The 22,618-nt window shown below is 37.3% G+C and overlaps 2 protein-coding genes across 2 annotated transcripts in view; one reads left to right on the top strand and one right to left on the bottom strand.

The window, feature by feature from the left end:
* Window positions 1-3,333: 3,333 nt before the first annotated feature.
* CCDC59 (coiled-coil domain containing 59) lies at window positions 3,334-8,745 on the bottom strand (the record flags this gene model as incomplete). The annotated part of the gene is made up of 4 exons (XM_015816490.2): window positions 3,334-3,876; window positions 4,247-4,346; window positions 7,140-7,362; window positions 8,487-8,745. Coding segments are annotated over 4 exons (744 nt in total), but the record flags the coding sequence as incomplete, so codon positions are not given.
* Window positions 8,746-8,810: 65 nt separating this feature from the next.
* METTL25 (methyltransferase like 25) overlaps window positions 8,811-22,618 on the top strand; it is a 28,137-nt gene continuing 14,329 nt past the window's right edge. Inside the window, exons 1-5 of the mRNA XM_015816491.1 lie at window positions 8,811-9,186; window positions 11,370-11,534; window positions 13,315-13,421; window positions 17,102-17,740; window positions 19,431-19,575. Of these exons, the coding sequence (XP_015671977.1) occupies window positions 8,898-9,186; window positions 11,370-11,534; window positions 13,315-13,421; window positions 17,102-17,740; window positions 19,431-19,575 (1,345 nt within the window). The 5' untranslated portion in view covers window positions 8,811-8,897. The remainder of the gene's footprint in view (window positions 9,187-11,369; window positions 11,535-13,314; window positions 13,422-17,101; window positions 17,741-19,430; window positions 19,576-22,618) is intronic.

Raw genomic sequence — 22,618 nt, forward strand, 5'->3', positions numbered from 1 at the left:
GCATATGAAAATTCTACAAAAATAGGTAGTTGTTATTGTATTGCATAGGTACAGTATACTGATGGACTGGGCTAATCTTCTGACCTATTACACACATGAGAGGAAGTATAGCAGACAGATACAAAATACCTCTGAATCTTTTAAAATTTGGTGAAATAAAGAAAGTTTGGCCTAGAAAGGGCTTTAGGTTCTACTCAGTTCTAGGTAAAATTTTTGCCTCAGAATTTAGAGACATTCTGTTGTTTCATCCTAAGTGTATGTATGCTGTACCTGATTCTGTTTTCTTCATTTAACAAGCCTGAACTCTGTTGATTCCTGCATAGACATCCCAAAATAAAAGATGGATTAATTTCTTGAATGTCTGTATGGTTATATTGCAACAGTAGTTGAAGCACTGCTTCCAATTGCAAATATTTTAGTTCTCTTATTATTTAGAGACAATTAACAAAAAAAATAAGCAAATGTATTGTTAATCAGAATGTTTCCCCTATAGAACTATTTATTTTATGTTTACTTATTCATATCCCCAAACTGTAATTTTTATAAATAATTCAAGGAGCAAACATGCAGGTAGACAATGATTAACAACCACAATTGAGACCAGAACGTCTGTTACTGAAACAATCATTAAGTTGCACCCAATTTTACAACCATTTTTGCCATGGTTAAGTGAATCACAGTTGTTAAGTAAATCCACCTTCTCCCATTGACTTATTCAGAAGTCAGCTGAGAAAGTTGCAAATAACAATCTTACTGGACAGCATTCTGTGAAAGTCTCAATTTTCCAAAGCCATATTAGGCAACTGTGGCTGAAACATATCATTCCATTTGGTGACATATAGCAGAGTGTGCTATTTATGAAGGCTAAGGTAAAATGAATGACTGGTTTAAAGAAAAGCTGAGAGAATTAGAGAGGGTGGGGAGAACTTTCCTTTTGGTTTTGGATATATTTCCAATTCAGAATAAGGAAGCTCTGGTGCTAGAACAGGTGTGGGTGATGAGCAGCCCTGCACAGTTGAACCTGGTAGTAAATTCCTTCAAGTGCAAAGGGCGAAATGGGACCTTTAGGCTCCCACCTTTGGCCACGCCTCCTTCTACTCAAGCCTCCCGCCTCCGCCCATTTGCTTCCAGCGTTCCTCCTGGGCTGGCCCTCCCCTGCCCATTCTCCCTGGCCAATGGGCCCATCCCTCCGCCTCACGCCCTTCGGCCCAGCCCATTTGCCGAGGCCCCCTTTGTCCCGGGCTTTTGGCCGCACGAGACAATTAGCCGCCAGCCAATCAGATGAGTGGCAGGCAGAAGCCATGGTGCTCGGGAGCAGCGTATGATTGCCGATAGGGGATTGCAGGGGCTTTGGGGGGGTGCGGATTCTGCCGTTGAAGTGGGAGCATGGGGGCCATGTCAGTGCTAGTTGGTTATCCCAAGATTCCCTAACTTGGCTCTTGGATGGCCACAGTTACCCAGCACGAGGGGCTCAGGTGAAAGAGATGCCGGCAATCCTAATTCCCAAGAATGAAGGGCTCAGAGGATGGGACGGAGGGAGAGGGCAGATCTGCCCTCTGCAGAGGGCAGATCCCCATCATCCCTGGCCTGGCAGGGGTCTTCCTGCCTCTCCTTTGCAGACAAAGGGGAGCTTCAGTGAGGAGGAAGAGAGTTTAAGCTCAGCAAGTGGAGTGGGAATCCCCCCCCCAAACAAATGTGCTTTGTGGGTGACCTCCCAGACAGAAGTGACCAAAACCTGCTGCAACCATCCAGCAGACAGGTGGTGGTGGTGGTGGTAATAAAAAACAAACAGCCTCCTGCTGCCAATCCTCAACAGAAATGCTCACAACGAAAACCTTGGTTGGGGAAGAGCGCGGCCCAGGTGGGTATCTTGCTCGGCTGGTGGCTTCACCGGGGATGGAAAGGGGGCATTTATCCCCCCCAAACACTGCCCTCTCATGAAAGCAGGATGAAAACTCCAAAAAATGACAAAGAAAAAAGGTTAAAACAGAAGAGTGCCTTGTGATGGTTCCCCCCCCCACTTCGTTCTAGCAGGTTAAATACAGTATGTAAAGACCACAAAAGAAAAAACTTGTTTTTCTCTCACTTTAATTCAGAAGGGAGGAACGGGAGGAGACGAGGGGGTGTTGTTTGTTTGCTTCAAAGGAAGGGAAAAAGAGGGGCTCTGGAAGGGGCATGGCAGGTGAATGGTGATGGCGTGTGGCTCCTAGCTTTGTGGGGAGGACATTGGGGGCGTGGTCTTTTTAAAAGAGCAAAACGAGGCAAAAAATTAGAAAAGAAAAAAAATGGGAAGAAAACTATTGCGAGGTTTTAACCTTTTAACCTGCTCACACTTTGACGGCAGAAGCCGCACCTCCCCCAAAGCCCCTGCAACCCCCTATCGGCAATTGCACGCTCCCACAGCACCATGGCTTCTGCCTGCCACCCATCCAATTGGCTGGAGGCTAACTGTCCTGTGTGGCCAAAAGCCCGGGACAAAGGGGGCCTTGGCGAATGGGCTGGGCCGAAGGGCCCATTGGCCAGGGAGAATGGGCAGGGGAGGGCCAGCCGAGGAAGAACACTGGAGGCAAATGGGCGGAGGCGGGAGGCTCGAGGTGTGGCCAAAGGTGGGAGGCAAAAGATCCTAGACCCTGCAAAGGGATGGAGAAAAATTGCAATCCCAGCTCTAGCCTCTTCATACCTATGGAAGCAGTTAAGAGTGTATATAGTTTTTCACACATGGCTTCTCCACTTTGGCTTTCTTTTTGTAAAATAAATGATACAATATAATATGTCATGTGTTGTTGGTATTCATCTGAGGTTGTATTTACCTAGTTTTAAGTACTGCTAAGGATCAGATGATTTTTACTATGTCCTGATAGGTAAAGCATGGAACTCAAGGAGGATGTGCTTTCTTTTTCGTACAACTGTACATGTTAAATTATTGCAATTCATTACAGAATTCTTGAACAAATTATAAAAGTACCTCTGCTAGTACTTTGAAGATTGCTTATGAAGTATTTAATAGTATTGACCTGCATTTGGTTGCTGAGGATATTCTTAAACCATTTATTATAATTTTCAGTGTTGAATGTTATCTCTATCTAGATATAGATTTACATACACAAAATTTTCCTGCCCTGTTCCAACTAAATCCCATTAATCCCATATATTAAATGTTTTTTAAAATTAATCCTGTTATATTTCTGTATGCATTTTATATGCTCATGTTTATCATAGTATTAATTACACTATATTTGGCAAACTATTTGTATTTTATCAAGATATGCCAAGAACACTTTGTTCATAGTCATTTAAATTTTTGAATATATGCACAAGAAAACAGAGAACAGAGGAAAACAAAGTATTGCAAACTTTAAGTAAACAGAAGACCAGTTGTACTAAAAACAGCAATACAGTTCTATACATGCCCAGTCAGAAATTGTATTAAAGCAAAAGGATTTTTTAAATCACAGCACAAATGTACATGCATTCCAAAACTTTAGCTGCATTTCTTAAAACAAAGATCATTTTCATATAAGACTATTCAAATTTTAATTTTAATTTTAAAATCCTTGCAAATAGATCTAAATTGGCAAAAATATTTCCATTATAATTTAATAAGCTTTAGTAAGAGCTGACACTATAAAATGAAAGGGTAGACCATTGCAGAAAAAAAAGTCTGTATCCAGTTCATATTATTTTTTTGTCTGTAATTTAAAACAATGTGACAAGTTATGCTTTTTGCTCAATTTTTTGAAGCAGATATTCCATTTGTAAATTTAGATTTGGCTGTCCTTTTCTAGTCCTTTTACTTAATATTTTGTATGTTTCCATTTTCTTCTGTTTGTAAAGTTTTTGAGCTTGTTCTCTTTCTTCTCTCCTTTTTTTGGCTGCCTGAAATTAAAAAAAAAAACTGGAATCATTAAGACCTGTACTTATTTCATTCCTTTAGAGTTCTTTCATATTATGCATGCTGCTTCAATCTTTGCAACTATAGACTGTATATAACAAAAAGTACCATCTATCAGCATGCATTCTGAATGCCCTTCTCATTTAACTCACAGGATAGAGCATGCAAATGTTGACATCAGTTTCTTCTATATAAACTTCTACTTTGAAACATAAACATGTTTTAAGATTATATAGTCCTATACATACTTAAATGGGATCAGCATTATTGAAATCAGTAAGAAACTGCCTATATAAAATTTAAAACACCAAGATATAGCCCTAAAACCAATGACTTTATTTAAAAGTTACTTACTTCTTTTTTCTTGTCTCGTTCAATCTTTATTTTCTCATAATCCTCTTTTGCTTTCTGGTTTGAAGTTTTTGCTTTACATTTTTTCTGAATCACATTGCTCCTGTGTTAAACAAGAATACTGGCAATTAAAATATGCCTTTGGTTAAGCAGAACTATATTATCTAAGCAGTTGGGAACTTTGATTCAATGACTGAAAACCTGTGGAATGGATGAATGGAAAAGATCCTCAGATTATTATTTGCTTCAGACCAGTACTTTATTTAGTCATTGTAACTTTTCTGGAGAACAGGGCTAGAAATAATTTTAAAATTGGCCTCCGGGGAAGAAATGGTGAAGTAAAGATGGCTTGCAAAAGCATAGCTGATGATTGTGGAATGAAGAGCTGGCAAATATACTGGCTCTTTGTACTACCTCTTGGGAGCTTGAGATTACCCACAAGTGCTCCAGGCAAATGCTTCTTGCAAGGAGACCAAAGACACCAGTGTCTAGCAAGTTTCTGTGGGAGATGAGGGAATCTTGTTCAAACCAAAAGTAAGACCTACCCCAAAAATAAGTCCTAGCTCAATTTTTTTGGGGTGGGACTAATATAAGCTCTACCCCAATAAGCCCTAGTTTTGAGGCAAGGTGCACGCCTAAAATTTAAGCTAGGGCAGGGGTGGGGGGGTGCAGCTGCCTCATGCGCCCCGCACCTGCTTAATGTTGCAGCCAGGCCTCCCATGGATTGACACTTGCTTCGCCTCACTGGCCCACTTCTTCTGTGGGATCCCCCAGTCTGCATTTCATAGTCAGAGGCCTTTCCAGAAGGCCTCTGACAGCGAAATGCAGGTCGGAGCTCCATTCTCTTTTTATAAAAAAAATTTAAATTAATTTTCTAATTTTACATTTAAATATTTGAAAAACAATGTGGCGGCTGAGTTGGTCAATAATTCAATAACATACAAATATCTTTAGTACAGATCTCAAAATATTACATTAAATAATTTCTCTCTTTTCCCCTTAGTATTTACTTTCTCATATTTAAATTAATACAATTCTTATTATATCGCTTAAATAAAAATAACTTTCTTACATTTGTCAATAATTTTTGTCTATACATATCTTAGTTGTTTTAACATTCAATCTTTTTCGACAATCAATGTCCTGGTTAGTTTTTCCCAATTTTTAGTTTCCCACTAATGTTTAAATTTAACATTTAATATTTATAATCTCCAAGTTTTAAATAACCCCAATTTTCTTTATCACAATTCATCGCAGGATACACATCTTGTCTATTTGAGTTCTCACCATCTTACATCAACCAATTAATAATAGAATATAAAATTCTTATTTTCTGGTAATTTCCAAATATCTTAAATTTAGTAATCAAAATTTCTGTTATTTCAACATTTAATACTTCCTCTCTTTTTCTATTAATATCTACTATCTCATATTTAAGCTAATAATTTTTATTATTGCCACTAAATATTACATTCATTGATAAATTTTTAGCTTATATCTACCTTAATTACCTTTACGTTTAACCTTTATAAGCAAATCAACATTCAAATTTAACTGTTAATATTTATACTTCCAAGTTTTTAATGACCATAGTTTTCTTTATTTCCACTCATTACAATAGCTAGTATTCAAAGTACACATTTTATCTATTTGCGTATATTCTATTTTCATTCTCACTAGTAAGTCAAAATCCCAACTTTCTTCAGTCTTATTCTAGCTTTCTTTCTTTGCCAAATCGTCTTCTATGTCCGTACTTTTGAGTCATCAAATAAATCTCCCTATATTGTTATGTATGTTGTTTGACGTAGAAAAAAACCATCCGGTCACCATTTTTTTGAGAGGATTAACAAATCGTCTATTTTTCCATCTCGACGTAGTTGTCCTGAACTGTTTTATCTTCTCTTCAGTCTGTTCTTCTTCTTGATCCTCAGGTTTCCTGAGCTCCATTCTCAGCTGCAGAAGTGTGGCAGCTGGGTGGAGTTGTCAGTGCTGCGGCAGCAAAGTGAGTAGAAAAGACACCCCCCCCCCGGAAAATAAGACCTGGTGCCTCCTTTGGAGGCAAAAAAAATAATAATAAATTAAGACCGGATCTTATTTTCAGGAAAACACGGTATCTTTAAAAGGTCATTGGATTTCTAATAACTTTCACAAATTGTTAACTGTTTTTCAACTATTAGAACTTTTGAATTGACAAATCTGGGTGAGTTTCCTTCAAGTCTTAGCAAAAGAAATTTTTAAATATAAGTTTAAGGACTTTTTTGAAATAATCAGCAAAGGGATGATTAGAGCTTTGATTTTGGAAAGTTACAAATAGACTAAGGGTCCAGATAAACTGGAAATAAGATTTTGGAATTAATTATAAGAATCCTCTCTGTGGAAAACATTTTTGTTTTAAATTCTTTAAAAAAATATACAATAGGATAGAATTTTGAAGGTTACGCTCTAGAAGGAACTAAAGATTGCATTAAAGAGCACTTACAAATTCAGAATAAAAAAGATTGCTAGGAAAGAATATAAAGTTGGTTATTTGATCAATATTGTTCTCTCTGTTGCGGTTGTTCTGTCTGCCAACCCTTAATGAACTTTTGCTGAAATCAGGGCTGAATGACAACGCTTTAAAGGTTTGTTTATACGTAAGTGATGGGATACTCGAAGATGAGATCATTTGTTTATTTTAAGAGACTGTTTATACTTGTTGTAATGAAGTCATTACTGTATTTTTCTTTACTATATTTTTTCTTTCTCTATTTTTCTCCATTTTTATTTTCTGCACTATCTATTTTTGCTTTTGTTTTATTTTTTTAGTTTGTATTAGTTTTTATTGTTGCAATTTTAATTTTTAATAAAATTACTATAAAGAAGGAAACCATTTTACTAAGAACAATAGCATTCTTACTCTGAAGTTACAATCTCCTTCTCTTCAAGTACTACTGGTTTATATTTTGGTTTCTGCTGTTTCTGAAGCATTTCCTCTTCAGCTAAATAAAGATGTTTCAGGTGTTCGGGATAATCTTCGGTATACCCAACATTCCTCTGAGGATTCACATTTCTTTCCTTTTTAAGTAACTTTTTGTAGTCACGTTGAATCTTTTGTTTTCTCCAAATGGCAAAACCTTGACCTAAAAGTTTAGGACAAAAAGATTACTTACTTTTTAATGAATGTATTTCTTTTGTAACATGTACCACTCACCAGTCTGATACTTAAAACTGTATACCAATCTGTATCTGGTAGTGATTAATTGGTTACAAAGTATACACCTTGAGATGGGACAAGATTCAAGGATACATATTACCATAACCCTTTCTCTCTTCCACCTATAAATTCAAATCAGCTGTTACATAACAATTAGAGCTTTGGCTAAGTCAGCGGTCCCCAACTTTCCGGCTCTGTAGACTGGCCACAGGTGGGGTGGGAAGGGGATGGTTTTGCTTACCATTTGCACAAATGGAGCTTTAAGCACTTGTCTGCCCTTTGTGCAGCCCATTCCCAGTGGGCCAGACCAGGATTTGGGGACCCCTGGGCTAAGTTATATATAAAAGCTGCTAGAGTCATATGAAAAAGTACACCCATGTAAAGTTTTTTCTTTAACATATGATATACAAATCATTTGTCTTTATTAACATATGATACACAAAATCATATTTGTCTTTATTAAAATAGGATATAACTGTTTCTCTGTGGCTGTACTTTCCCTTACTAATTTCAAAATCAGTAGTTATTTTTTTTTAATGTAGTGGGAATCCTTTGCATATATATATATATATATATGAATGCTCAAAATTATCATCTATTTTATGTAACCGTGTGACTGTTGCTCTTTGTTGTAATAGACCGGTGTTTCTCAACCTTGCCAATTTTAAGGCATGTGGACTTCAACTCCCAGAATTCCACAGCCAGCATTGCTGGCTGTGGAATTCTGGGAGTTGAAGTCCACATGCCTTAAAATTGGCAAGGTTGAGAAACACTGTAATAGACTAATCTTGTATTAATAAAATGTTCTCCAACTAGTGATATTACATTTTTGCCAATAGTAAAAATGCAGAAATGATATGTTCTCTTCCAGGTTAGCGTCGTTAATTTCTCAGTCTGACCCGTTTCTGCTTTTTTTCGAGACCAGTCAAAATCGGCTAGCTTTGATATCTAGCTTAGCGTCACGGAACAAAGTAAGACGTCAAGAGACCACGCTGCAGAGAAACCATAATGTTTTTTCCCCTTTGGCTCGCCCAGCTGCGAGGTTCATACCCTCCTTCAGGCTTCCCCTAAACTGACGCGTGTCCCATCGCCGGGGCTGCTTCCGAATCAGACCAGCCGGAGCTTTTTCCTTTCCTCCATTTTTCTTGAAGCTCGGAGAGTCTCTATTCTTCCCAACCGGCGCCATCAGGCAATCTATTCCGTTTTGTCGCACGTTGTCTATGTCATCAATAGGTGTCACCGACGTCTTTTCAGCTGCAGGGCTATCCAATTGGGAAGAACGTTGAAATAGCTTTGTTCGGCACTTGATTCACTTTGCCTGGGAAGAAAGGTCGAGCGAGCACGGAAGGCAAGGAGGGAGGGAGGAGGCGAAAACCAGCCCCATCGATGCTGAGCTATCGGTATTCCTTCCCAGCATTTTCTCCTCGATGATTGGCACGCAGTTTCAGTGCGGGGCTCACCATGTCCAGGTGTCCTCAGAAGCCTCCGCCGGCCGCCTCCCGAGAGAATTACCCTTTGCCTCCGGAGCCTTCCGGGAAGACAGTAACCGAGCGACTACGGGCAGTCGCAGAGTTCCTCCGGTGGGGACTTCCGCTGTGCCAGACCCACACGGTGGAGTTCTACACGAGGGGGCTCTGGGAGAAGTTCGTAGCTCTTTCTCCCGAGGCGGTGCTGGGCGCGCTGAGCGGAGAGAGGTTGCAGCACCTCCTGGAAGAGCCGACTCCGCAGCGCCCCTTAGAGGATGTCGCCGGTAAGAGCCACCATCTGGAAAGCTACCGGCGCTGGCTTGAGCTCTTCGAATATACAGTGTTTCTCAACCTTGACAATTTTAAGGCATGTGGACTTCAACTCCCAGAATTCCACAGCCAGCATTGCTGGCTGTGGAATTCTGGGAGTTGAAGTCCACATGCCTTAAAATTGTCAAGGTTGAGAAACACTGGAATAGAACCTGCCCTCAGGGCGCGCGCGGTCCGGGGACAAGCGAGAACTCCGGGCGGGACGGAGTCGGAGCGTTAGGAGACGAGCGCCGTCTCGCTCCTGCCCAGTTCTTTCCCTCCGCTCTTCGTCAGCTTTGCTGGCATCTTCATCTTTTCTTTCTTCACCACCTGGAATCGGGACGTGGTTGTTCGGTCTACGACAGGGGTAGGCAACCTTGGCTCTTTTATGACTCGTGGACTTCAACTCCCAGAATTCCTGAGCCAGCTTGGCTGGCTCAGGAATTCTGGGAGTTGAAGTCCACGAGTCATAAAAGAGCCAAGGTTGCCTACCCCTGGTCTACGAAGATTTGAAATAGATTTAAAATACCTCTGCTGTCACCACGTTAATCTTTTAGCGCAGTGTTTCTCAACCTTGGCAACTTTAAAAGGCGGACCAGAATTCCTCAGCTAGCACGTTGTCTAGGTTGAGAAACGGGGCTTTTGGGAACTCGGAGATTCCCTAGGCAAGCTCTCTCTTTTTTCCTCTCATCCTCTCCCTCCCTCTTTCCCCGCCCTGGAATAGACCTGCTTAGTTTTATTATGCCCGCAGTTCTAATTCATACAGTTCCATTTCCTCAACCGAGCAGGCATTATAAGCAATTCACATAGTACATTTAATAAAGAATGATGATATATATTTAAAATGACGGTTTCTGAAGCAAAGCTATCAGCATTGTTGGAGGGAACCTTTGGGCCAGTCGCTTGTTTTCAGTCCTACCCACCTTATATGATTATGGTTGTGGGGAAAATGGGAATCAGCTTTATATAAAAAAAATAAAGGGAATACATAAATTAATACATATAAATAAAAGCTAATACTCCACGATACTCTCCCTGCTTTATTTAGTGTATTAGTATTGTTTACAATTCAGGAACTGATCTTCGACTTTTCCAAGCTTCTGGAAAGTATTTAGAGTTTTAAATATTACTGAGATAATTTGATTTCTCTTTCAATGTAATTCATAATCTTATCTAATTGATTTATGTAGTCTTTTGAAGCCAACATTTTTTCTCTTTTTTTTATAACTGAAAAATAAACATCTCCACATTATTAGGAGATATTTTCAGTAAGGTTCCTAGATTAGTTTTCGGTTTTAGTCTAGAAGATATAGATTTTGCTATGTGTTGCATCCAAAAGAAAAAAAATGTGGTTTATTACAGACAACGGGTACACTTGTCCTGTGTACATATGAACCATATTTTTTGCATTTAGAATCTCATGTGCTGCATAGTCTAATAGATACCAAACTGAAATGAAAGCTTTATTCATGAATTAAAATTCTTGAGCATTTGTCCTATTTGTTTTAGAAAGCAAAAAGAAATCCATATTAAAATTCACTAAAAATGCTGCTCATGATTTTCATAATTCTAAAGTTACAAAAGAATTGTTATATATTTGCCTTCCATTGGTATTCAAGTTTTCAACTGATTCTGCTCCACTTGACACACAGCAAGGACATTCATTGGATTGATTATATCTCCTGCTTCATCATAAATCAGAAAGAGGACTTGCTATTTAATAAATGAACATAAAAGACATAAACTGTATGGAAGTAAGAACCTGTGTCCTACTGAGTCATTGTTTCATTGAAATTTCTTTACTAGATTCCTAAATGCCTTCACATTGGCAGAGCTAATGTACTTGAAAAGTTCTTAAAAATTCTGGGAGATATTCAGAAATGTATCTGCCTTGAAAATAGCCCATGTTGAACTGTGTAGCACAGGCACCAGGAGCTGACCATATGAAATTATATTGTATTTTGTATTTTGCAATATGTCATAAAATATTTTATAAAATTTATAAAATTTCAATTTTATGGGAATCATGGATCATGTATTTTGAACACATGCAGTAGGTTAGCCTATTTCAGGTACCTTGATTGAAAAGTTTTGCTCTGTGATGCCGTGTTTCATCCAGTTTCATTATTATAAACTGTTTCCTATTCTTTCCACACAGATAAATCTGGATTTTACAACATTTTTTGTAAAAATACTCAGAGGCTGATTAATGTCCAGGCTTTTGCATTAGCTGCTAAATACTATTCAATGCCAAATCTTGGAGTATGCATCTCATTAGAACAGATACTCGAAACACTGGACAGAAACCAGCAGTCAAGATCAAGTAAGTTAATAATGTTATACTGTTTTTCATACCTATACAACTTTTTCCTTAAAATCCAATTATTAGGAGCCATGGTGGTACAGTGGTTAGAATGCAGTATTGCAGGCTAATTCTGCTGATTGCCAGCAGTTCAATTCTTACTGGCTCAAGGTTGACTCAGCCTTCCATCTTTCCAAGTTGGTAAAATGAGGACCCAGATTGTTGGGGGTAATATGCTGACTCTGTAAATTGCTTAGAGCAGTGGTCCCCAACCCCGGGCCGTGGCCCACTAAAGGACATGCAAATGGAGCTGTGTTCACATATGGAATCCTCCCCTTTCCTCCCTCCCCCTTGCTAGTCTGCAAAGTCAGAAAGGTTGGAGACCACTGGTTTAGATAGTATGTTAATTTTTAATTCCTTTTGTTTCTGGAAAGAACATTTTAAAATAACAATAACAGTGTTGGAAGGGACTTTGGAGGTCTTCTAGTCCAACTTCCTGCTCAAGCAGGAGACTCTGTACCATTTCAGACAAATGTTTGTTCAATCTCTCCTTAAAAATGTCCAGTGTTGGAGCATTCACAACTTCTGGAGGCAAGCCGGTCCACTGGTTGATTGTTCTAACTGTCAGGAAAATTCTCCTTATTTCTAAGTTGGTTCTCCTTGATTAGTCCATTGCTTCTTGTTCTGCCTTCAGGTGAGCCCCTCTTCTTTGTGGTAGCCCCTTAGATATTGGAACATTGCTATCATGTCATCCCTAGTCCTTCTCTTCATTAAATTAGACATACCCAAGAACTGCAATTGTTTTTGATATGTTGTAGCCTCCAGTCCTCAAATGATATACATATAATTCAGTTCTTAATGAGCTTTGAATTTGGGCAATCATTTTTTTAGTATTTATGGACTGAAAATCAATATTTTAACATAATCTTTTCTGCTATCAATAAAAAATCTAAATACAGAAACTGATTTAAGAAATTTTCAGTTGACTTTTAGCCAAGGGATTCTGCAGAAATGAAATTAATGATATGTTCTTCCAAATCAAATCCCATCTTAGCCATGAAAGCGAGCTGAATGATGGGCCAGTCACTCTCTCTCAGTGTAACCAACCCCACATGGTTGTTGTGGTAGGGAAAATAGGAGGAGGAAGGAGTATTAAGTATATTTGTTGCCTTGAATTATTTGTAAAAATGGTGATAGACAGACAGACAGAATAAGAGCTGTTTCTATATCATAGATTTCCATGTGAAGTAGTTTTAATACCTTATTAAAGAAACAATTTTGGAAAGAATTCCCTTTTGTTTTCCAGAAATATTCAATTTTCTCTGAATATTCTTGCTCTAAGCAAATACAGATATATTTTGCATATACTTCAAATGGGAAGGAACAGTCTCAGCACTTGAATCATGCTGTCATCTTTGCCTCTGTTTTCTTCCTGACTCTCCAATGACCTTCGCTTACATAAGACAAAGGAGTAATATGGTATTCATATGAGTTGGCATATAAAGGCAAATCAAGCGATGCTATGTACAGTAATTTTATCTTTGGACTGGCTCAAAGATGGAGTGTAAACATGAGACTTGTGAGCCTGCATTATTATTTAAGATCTTTGGAAACAAAAGTCTCCAAAAGTCAGAATCAGAAACCCTTGCATAGCAAATATATTGTATTATTGATTCAGAACATTTCTAGTTATTTATTGGGGCATAGCCATAGTTTGTAAATAAGATGCACATGTAATGATATTTTAGTGATATATGTTTCCCCAGACTCTTAAGCTAAATGTGTGTTTCTTTTTGATCAGAGGTAGAAATGAAAACAGATAATTTTATGAATGATAAGAAATCACATGAAGTGCAATTGATGTCAGATTTAGTAGATGGCATCGCAAAATATTATGGCTTAAACCAGGTAAGAATCTTTATTACTTTATCCCTTGTGGGTTGAATTTCTTTCAAAGGCTGGGATGTGCTAGAGGAGATGTTATTGCCTGTTGGGGAAGATGGTAATATCAAATTAGATTTTGTTCTAGATTTGCTTTTCTTCGTTTGCTTCCTCATTCTCTTCATTTAACAAGCAGGGTTAATCAATGCAAAGAGTCAGAAGTTAGAAATGGGATATTTTTTATTAAATGTGATTTGAATTTAAATTAAATTAAAGAAAATTATATTTGGCTTATTTGTTTGTTGATCTGCAGGAAGTTAAGATAAAGAGTAAAGTATAAGTGTGTTTGTACAGCTTGTCCTAATTTAACAAGCACAGTTGGAACCAGCAACTTGGTCATTCAGCAATATGGTTGCTAATTGAAACCATGACTGTGTGGATGATCTTACTTCAGCTTTCTTTTGCTTTACAGACCTGCAAAGGTTGTAAATTTGAAGATTGGTATCAAAGTACCTTTTTCATCGTTGTCATAACTGAATGATCACTGTCTGAGGCAGTCACAATTTCTTTAGTTTTACTAATTATTGCTTTTGTTTTAATAAACTGTAAAGGGCAGCTTTATATTAGATTTTTTTAGTCCTTATAAGAAAATGCCAAATGTAGACAGAGTTTAGATCTGTAAAATAAAGTACACTATAGCAGAGGTGTCAAACTCGCTGCATCACATGATGTGTCATGACGTATTGTGACTTTTTCCCCTTGCTGGAGCTGAGGTGGGCGCGACTTCCGCGTGACGCATCCAGCCCATGGGCCGGCAGTTTGACACCCCTGGTTTATAGCAATAGTGATCTCAAAGATGCTTTCTAAAAATTTCTATTTAGCAAAAGGATTTACACTGTCCTTAACTTTATCTTTCTACCCAAACTACGATGGTATGTAAAATGTACAATATTGCTTAGATGATAAAAAATTAAACCTCATACAATAACACTTTGCTTTTCTGATTTCTGTGTGAAAGATGACTCTAATAGTCTTTAGCACAACTGGGTAGGTCTAAAGTGCACTATAGCCCAAACACCTGGTGAGGAAAAACCCTGATAAAAAATAATGTTTCAATCTTCTTGTGCCTTTGCCCTACTGAACATATTTCACAGCATTTCAAATCACATTTAAGAACATCAACAGAGACCCCAGTTAAAACAAACTTCAAATACAATAGGATATATTTAGGAAGTAAGAAACGTTTGTTAAATTAGAACCATCTTTACCAAGTGGCAAAAAAAATCTTCCCTAGAATGAGATCCATTGGGGCTTTACTAGTAAAGTGCTTCACAATATTGTGCATATAGTGGCAGTTCTAAATGTTTAAAGGAGATGGATAATAATTTGTCTTTCTGCAATCAGAGGTGCATATAAAGCCCAAATATTAGATGGACCAAAGTCTTGCTTGTTAAGAAACCTTTGGCTTTGCCTAACAGTCAAGCAGTTAAAATCAAGCAATGACTGATAATTAGTTGTATAAACAAAACATGGCAAGAAATCAGAAGAAAAGTTCTTGAATAACTGCTGTGGTAAAGCTAATGCCTCCAGATCTAGGCTTAATAATGTGTAGTCATAGCAGGATAAGAAGCATAACACTCATTTTAATATACAAAATCTGTAGAAAGAAGGGAGAAAATATTTGGCTTCAGTGAATCCAATCATATCCAGAGATTATTTATATAGCCTGGAATTGGGGTAGAACAAGCCACATGTCAATCCGATGCATATCAGCTTGCTCCATTCTAAAGGTCAGGTCATGATAGGCCATAGAAATGCTAAGAGAATGTTAGTCATCTCATATTTCACAAATTGTCAGCTCTGATATGTTTCTCATCTACATCCCAGTCATGCCTAGTGTGTTGGAATTTTTAAAAATGCTTTGTTAACAGGCTTCTTGTTGACTAATCCACAGAGATTCTTAAGAATGAAAGCAAATATACGTGTCCCAGAATAATGTTGCAAGATCCAATATGGGTTGGTCAAGATTCTTCAGTTAAAATTTTATAAAAACATAAGCTTTAATAATAAAAATGAAAAAAGAAATAGTCTGCAATAAAATTTTGTTGTTGTTTTTTGCTCTGAAATTGATCAATACTTTTTTAAGAGCTCAATGTAGCAAAAATATACATAATTACTGTTGAAACCTGTCTCATAAATTTATTTTATCTCTTGGAGATAATAGTATTTTCTGTGGACTTTAACAAGAAAGTACTTGTTCAAAGGCATTTGGTTTTTCTCTCTTTTCTCAGGTCTTTGTTTCTAAGATAAAACTTCAGTAGGGCTATCAGATTTGGATCACAAAAAAGTCAAAAATTTTCCTGGGAGATTACATGCTCAGTATATCCTACCTCTGCCCCCCATGTTCAACAGAAAATTGTCCTTACTAATTTCCAATCTGACCTTAAGAACAAGCTGTTACAGAGGGCTGGGACAGCATCAAGGCCTGTTTTAAACTCTCATCTCTAGCTGCACACTGGGGCTGGATTTTCACTATGCTTTTTTTGGCTCATGTGTACAGAATGGGCAGATTCCGTTTGGAGAAGATGGTCCTGCAGATAAAAACTCAAATCATAAGACACTTAACCAGCACCTTTATATGTATCCAGAAATTTATTTCTGGTCAATGCAGTGTCCACAATACAGGTTAATCCTCCTGAAACAGCTGTTACTTACTGAACTTGCTTTTGCATTCTGCATTAATTTTAATTTTTGGATACCTTGCAGAAGCAGTCCCAAGTAAAATGCATTACAGCAATCTACACATGAGATGAAAAGAGGTTTAATGATAGTCACCAAAAGTGGGGAAAGATTTTCCTAGCCACACTTTTTGCTTGCTGTTCTAGAAGGAACTCTGAGTTCAGAAGAACCTTCAGGTTACAAATCTGCTTCTTCAGGGGGAGAGAAATCCTATCTAAAGGAAAAGAAAAATGGTTTTGTGATGAAAAAATCATTTCATCGTGTTGTGATTAGTTTTTATTTCATCCAGTCACTCATAGCTTCCTAGCATTGAGTCAGGTAGTGGGAAATTTAACTGAGTATCATCGCCCTGCTGATGATTACTTATCCCTAAGTGATAGATGATCTCTTCCTATGGTTTTATACAGATATTAAAAGCATGGAATGAAAACTCATCTATCAGAGGGACCAGAAGCTCAGTCCCCTTGCCCCCCCCCCCAGTATTATAAGCACTGATTCAGCAAGATAAGGAACCACTATAACATAAGTACCAGTAACACCCAATACCTGCAGTAAGTCCAGAAGGATACCTCTATTCGTCTAGTCATGTTGCAGGTCTTCCACAAAAATGATCAGCAGAGTTTCTGACTGATGACCAGATGCGAAGCCTGTCTTGGCTTCCATTTCTTGCCATTGACTATTATTTCCTGTGATCAGATAAAACAAGGTTCTGTAGTTCATATTGCTGGCTTGTTCCCATGAAATGCAAAAAAGGATTAAAAATATGAATGCAGGGAGCTCATTTATAGTTTATTAATAAAATGTCTTATCATCCAAATATTGCCATCTGTTAAAACTGGCAAAATGTAAAAAAATAATTGCACTTTTAATAACTGCACTTTTTTCCTATTGCTTTCATAATATGTTTATGCTTGGTTTTAAAGGGGTATCTGCTACTCTAAAAAAAAATCTTATTATTTACATTCTAGGTAATTGACTTGGGTTCTGGAAAAGGTTACCTGAGCTCTTTCTTGTCATTGCAATATAATCTAAAGGTTTATGGAATTGATTCTTCAAACAAAAACACCCGTGGAGCTAATGAAAGAAACAGGAAATTAAAAAAACACTGGACAGCCTATCAAAGACGTGTGGAAGCAAATGTCAGAGACCAGACATTGAAAGAAGCCAAGAAAAATGCAGAACAAGATAAGGAGAAATGTAACACAAACCCCAATGAAACGTGGTTAAGAACTAATAACAATCTTCAGAACCAGGTCCAAATGGCTGTTTCAGATGCCATTGGTAATGAATCAGCTGAAATTAGCCCAGATCCTAATATAGGCATTATTAAAAATCAATCTGAACTCAAGCCTGAGATTTGGGTACAACTCATTGAGAACAATATACCAGAAAATGTATTTCTAGATATTCTGCCTACTGATGCTGTAGAAGTGGATTGTTCATCCAGAAGTAATTGCAGAAAGCTCTGTGAAGAAGAGAAGGAACAAAGGAAGGTGGCTTCTTTGAAAGCCAAAGCCAGCCAGTCAAAAGAGGCCAACATATATTCTCCATTGACATCGTTCATAACTGCAGAAACAGAGCTATGTAATATTGTTGGAGATCTGGAGGTTATTTGTTGTTCTTTTTTCAGCTATTTAATCTGATTTTAAAGTCCGAATTGAAAAATATTGAATTAAAACTGCTTTTCTGTAAGAGCTTAGAGGGGATACAAAATAAAATGTATTTACAGGAATACCATTGTTCCTGAAAAGTGGCATAGTAAACTTGCATTTATATATAACATTACAATTATATTATTATATGCTATATGTGTTCTCTCTCTCTTTTTCTCTCGCTAGCTATATATAGTGCTTGTTTAATGATTGGGCACTTGCAACAATTTGAAGTTATGTCAGAATTCCCCAAATGTACTTACAACCCAGTTCTAATTCTGGCACTCCCTCCCCAGGCCTGTAGTCACATAACTGCATTTTGGGCACTTGGTAGCCAGCTCGGTTCCATGTTCATGTGATATGATTTACATTTTTTGGCCAGAAAGTTTTGTTGGAAGTATGTTCATATAAATTTTAATTATTTCATATGAATAATAACTATAGCATAATATACTAATGTATACACAATTAAATCCTGTATAAATTATTTTAATCTAATTGTGTATGACTAGGACAAAAAAGGGAGATGGAGACAATGGGAAGACTCTTGAACACAGTTCAGTTTATCATGACAAAAAAATTACAAATTAAGATTTGCAAAAATTGTATATAGCAAAGCACTTGCTTCAGATTCTTACATTTTGGACATAATGGGAAGACAGCTTAACAATATTTGGAAAGACAGATACAAAATCAAGAAATAAATTACCATGTAATTAATAGAATTCAGCAAATTATAGCTAGTTTCTCTCTGCCAGCTGAAAGCTTCTATCGTTAGGAGTAGGATAACTCGCTGTTCTATCACATTCTTCCACACAATATGCAAATCTAACCATTTTTGATTTACATCACGTTTTAGTGTGTAAAACATGCATTTAAGATGGAACAAATCTGCATATAAAAAGTAATGCAGTCCTCATTTAGCAATTACAATTGGGACTGGCATGTCTGTTGTTAAATAAAGGTTGCTAAGTTGGAAACATGTGACTGCAACTGTACTTCCCTTTTTCTGAGTCCCTGGCCCTTTAGAACACACCCCAGCAGGGAAGGAAATTTGTATTTGTATTTGCATTCATTGGAGAAGAAGGGATTTGAAGACACAAATGGGGAATACATATCAAAAGCTTTGTGGGCCTGGAAGCTGTACGTATGCTATGCAAATAGCCTGGTGTATTCTCCATTGTGCGCCTGCTTATTCTCATGTAATCCCTTACTCTTCAATCTCTGCTCTGCAAGTGATAGGAAGGAAAAAAAACAGGTCAGGAACAGAAGAACTCCTCCCCTCTGCTTTTTAAAGCAATCTCTGTTCAACATGGGGGGAGGGAAGAGTGATTTCTGTAGGCAGACTTTACTAATTCAGATCTCTTCCTAATTCTGCTCTTATCCTGTCAACAGACCATCTTCCCATCACTATGGCAGAGGCTCGCCAAGGACTTTTAATTTTCCATTATTTTATACCCCTGGATGAGAGAGAAATGGAATAGTAATGGACTTCTCTTCTTAAGCTCAAAGGACTAGAATTTTTCTAGGGTTCATAATTTACTGATCCCGGTCCAAGATTGTTATAATGTGTACAATGATAATTATTAGCATATGTGCTCATCTAACCCTCATATCCTGGTTTGAATTTTGTTTTGGTTTCTAGGACTGTGTAGTTGTGGGTCTGCATACCTGTGGTGATCTTGCTCCAAGCACATTGAGACTATTTAATGCTGTACCTGAAATCAAGGCAGTTTGCAGTGTAGGTTGTTGCTACCATTTGCTTTCAGAGGAACATGAAATGCATGAAGGTAAGACTTTTTAAGGGTATATGGAATTAATAAATGCTTGTCATTTTTCCTGTCATTGAATAATTTTTCATGTTTTTAATTATGCTTTGTGGAGAAGTTACTTCTGAATGCCCTGTGGTTTTCCTGTTTGGCATTCTTTTTACAGTTTTGTAATGGTTGTAGGCTTGTTAATGCAAAACACTTTTATATGGTAGTGGAGACAGCTTTTTTTACTTCACCTCCATAGAAAAAAACATGTTTGTTCATTATTATAATTCCATTCTCTTAAAGAATGAATGTCCTTGGCAAGGTACAGAGAACAACCTCAGAGTAATACATTATATGGTAACTTATGCATATATGTCTCTGAAAACATTGTTGCTGCTTACAGAATTTCCTTTATAAAGCAATTCAACTTCATAATGTGACATTTTAAAGAGTGGTAAAATATTATAGTTGCAAATATGTCATCCAAACTGGCTTAGGATATGAGCACTAGTCAACATAGCTGTAAAGACATGTACAGAAGTTTAAAAGGTTCAGAGATAATAGTGCATCTGTATAATACTGTACATTTCAGAAGGTACAGAAAATTTTGGGAATATATATATAGTTTGAAATACATGTTCATGTTTTTCTATGGTGTAAAAACACACACACACAATATGTCTACAAATTGCATTTGGAATTATATCCCTCTCGTATATATACATAACAGACCAAAATTTTATTTGCTTGCTTACTTATTATATCAATTTATATGGCTACCTATCTTGCAAATACATCTGTGGGTGGCTAACAATAAGTATTATAAAAGAAGGGTCACCACGATGAATCCAACAATAGACAAAGATCTCTCAGTGGACCATCTAACCTTCCCATCCCCCAAGCTCTGGAGCACATCCAGGTCTTCAATACATTACACAGAGCAAGCAGAGTGAAGACCAGTTTGGTCTGGGTGGGAAAATGGATGGTGTTTGAGAAGGTAGGTGTTGTGACAGAAAAGGCATGCTTCAGATTTCTCATAAGATGACATTTTTTAATTGAAAGGATCTGGAGTATGCACCTCCTTTTGGATCTGGTAGAAGGCAACAAACAACTGAGGACAGGTAGCCCCACACATAACCTTACCACGTGCCATTGTGGGTTTTATAGGTGAAAATCAGTTTCTTGAATTCCACCCAAAAGACAGTGGAAAACAATAAAGGAGTATTTGTAGCTCAGGATTGAAATGAGGGGTCCTTGGTGCTTTCTGAGCTTGGTTGTTTTGTTACAGACATTTCATTACCCAAACTAGGTAATGTCATGACTGCTAGTCACCAAAGAGATCTCACAATGGGAACTAGTGCAGCTCATAGAGCACAGGTGTAACATGGGCATATTGAGGCATCTTCCCACACCACTGCATTTTGAATAAGTTGCAGCTACCAAGTGGTCTTCAAGGACAGCCCATGTAGAGGGCATATTCTATTAATTTCACTTTATATGTAATATCATACCATATTTTCATGAAGGATTTTCTGTCTTTGAGGTAAAACTACAAAATCTGTTTTCATAATTAAAATCTAATTTCATATTTGTGTATTTCTGAAAGAGTTTGTACATGCGTTTATGTTTTCCATCAGCTAAATGGTACTTTTTATTATTGGCTTCTTAAAGGTAATAGTCTAGACTCACAAGTGTGAATTAAATTTAGTTTACTGTGTCACACAGATGCAATCCTAGTCTTCTATCACAATGTTTACATGCTGTACCCTGTGTGATTTAAAAGCAATTTCTCCTTCACTGATTTCTTCCATCAAAATAGCTATTACCGTAAATATCTATCCATCAAATCCAAGTTGGAGGCCTGTGTGCAAAATAACCCATGAAGGACGGTCTAGGTTGTTTCCTGTTTTGCCATAATTTTTATGTCATTTGTATTTTACTTCACCATGATTTGTGTAATACGTTACAAATGGCTGGGTATTCACACATTTGTTAGTTATAGTGTATGGTTTAACACAAATGACGTTCTTTATGCAACATTAAAACAAAAACAAATCATTATTAGTGATCCCAATCTGTGAGGTGAACAAGGATTTTTACCACAATGTATGATATATGCAGCTTACTAGGCTGAAGTAAAGCAACAAGAAGAAATAATTCACATGCTCAAGTTCAGTTAAGTATCCCTTCCTGTTTGGCTAGTATAAGTATGTTGATAAAAAGAAAATAGACATTGTGTTTATTAATTTAATTTATCATTATTTTGAATAATGTGATGAATTAAAAAAATCCGTTACAGGAAGCATTTAATTCAGTAAAAAAAAAAAAAGATAGACAGACAGACTCTTTTGTCTCATGAGAAATATCTGCACAGTGTATGGGCTAGAGCCTCCCAACTCCAGATGAGAGATGCCACAGAAGGTTGAGGAGAATAACAGGGTTAAGATTCCGTGGGACTTCCAGATTTAGACTGATAGGTAAGTACTGGCCCAATTATCCAGATAATCATGGTAATAGATCAGAATTCAGCAGTGGTGATAGATGTAGCAGTGCCAACGGACAGCAACAGCAGGAAGAAAGAGCATGAGACGATGGAGAAATACCAGGGCCTGAAGGAGGAACTAGAGAGGATGTGGAAAGTAATCACAAAAGTGGTCCCAATAATGGTGGGAGCATTCAGGGCTGTGACTCCTAAACTGGGAGAGTGGCTCCAACAGATCCCAGGAATGATATCAGAGCTCTCTGTCCAAAAGAGCGCAGTGCTAGAGACAGCTAAGATACTGTGTAGAACCCTCAAACTCCCCAGACCTGTAGTAGAGAACCTGATATTGAGGAACACACATAAACACCCATAAAAGTGTAAAAGGAATTTTAACACACACCCAGACATTTTTAAAATGTAATTCCTAATTGAAATGATTTTGTTCAGACTGTTGGATCCAAATTCATTGAACTTGGGTAGCTTTAACAAATTTGAAATAAACAAGTTACTTAAATAGCTTAAAATAATCTCTATTAATACGCTATGTTTTGTTAATCAGTTTAAGTTGCATTCTTACACCCATATTTTAAATGA

The sequence above is a fragment of the Protobothrops mucrosquamatus genome, unplaced genomic scaffold (genome assembly GCF_001527695.2).
Source record: "Protobothrops mucrosquamatus isolate PMUCROS unplaced genomic scaffold, P.Mucros_1.0 scaffold460, whole genome shotgun sequence".
Classification (NCBI taxonomy): Eukaryota; Metazoa; Chordata; class Lepidosauria; order Squamata; family Viperidae; genus Protobothrops; species Protobothrops mucrosquamatus.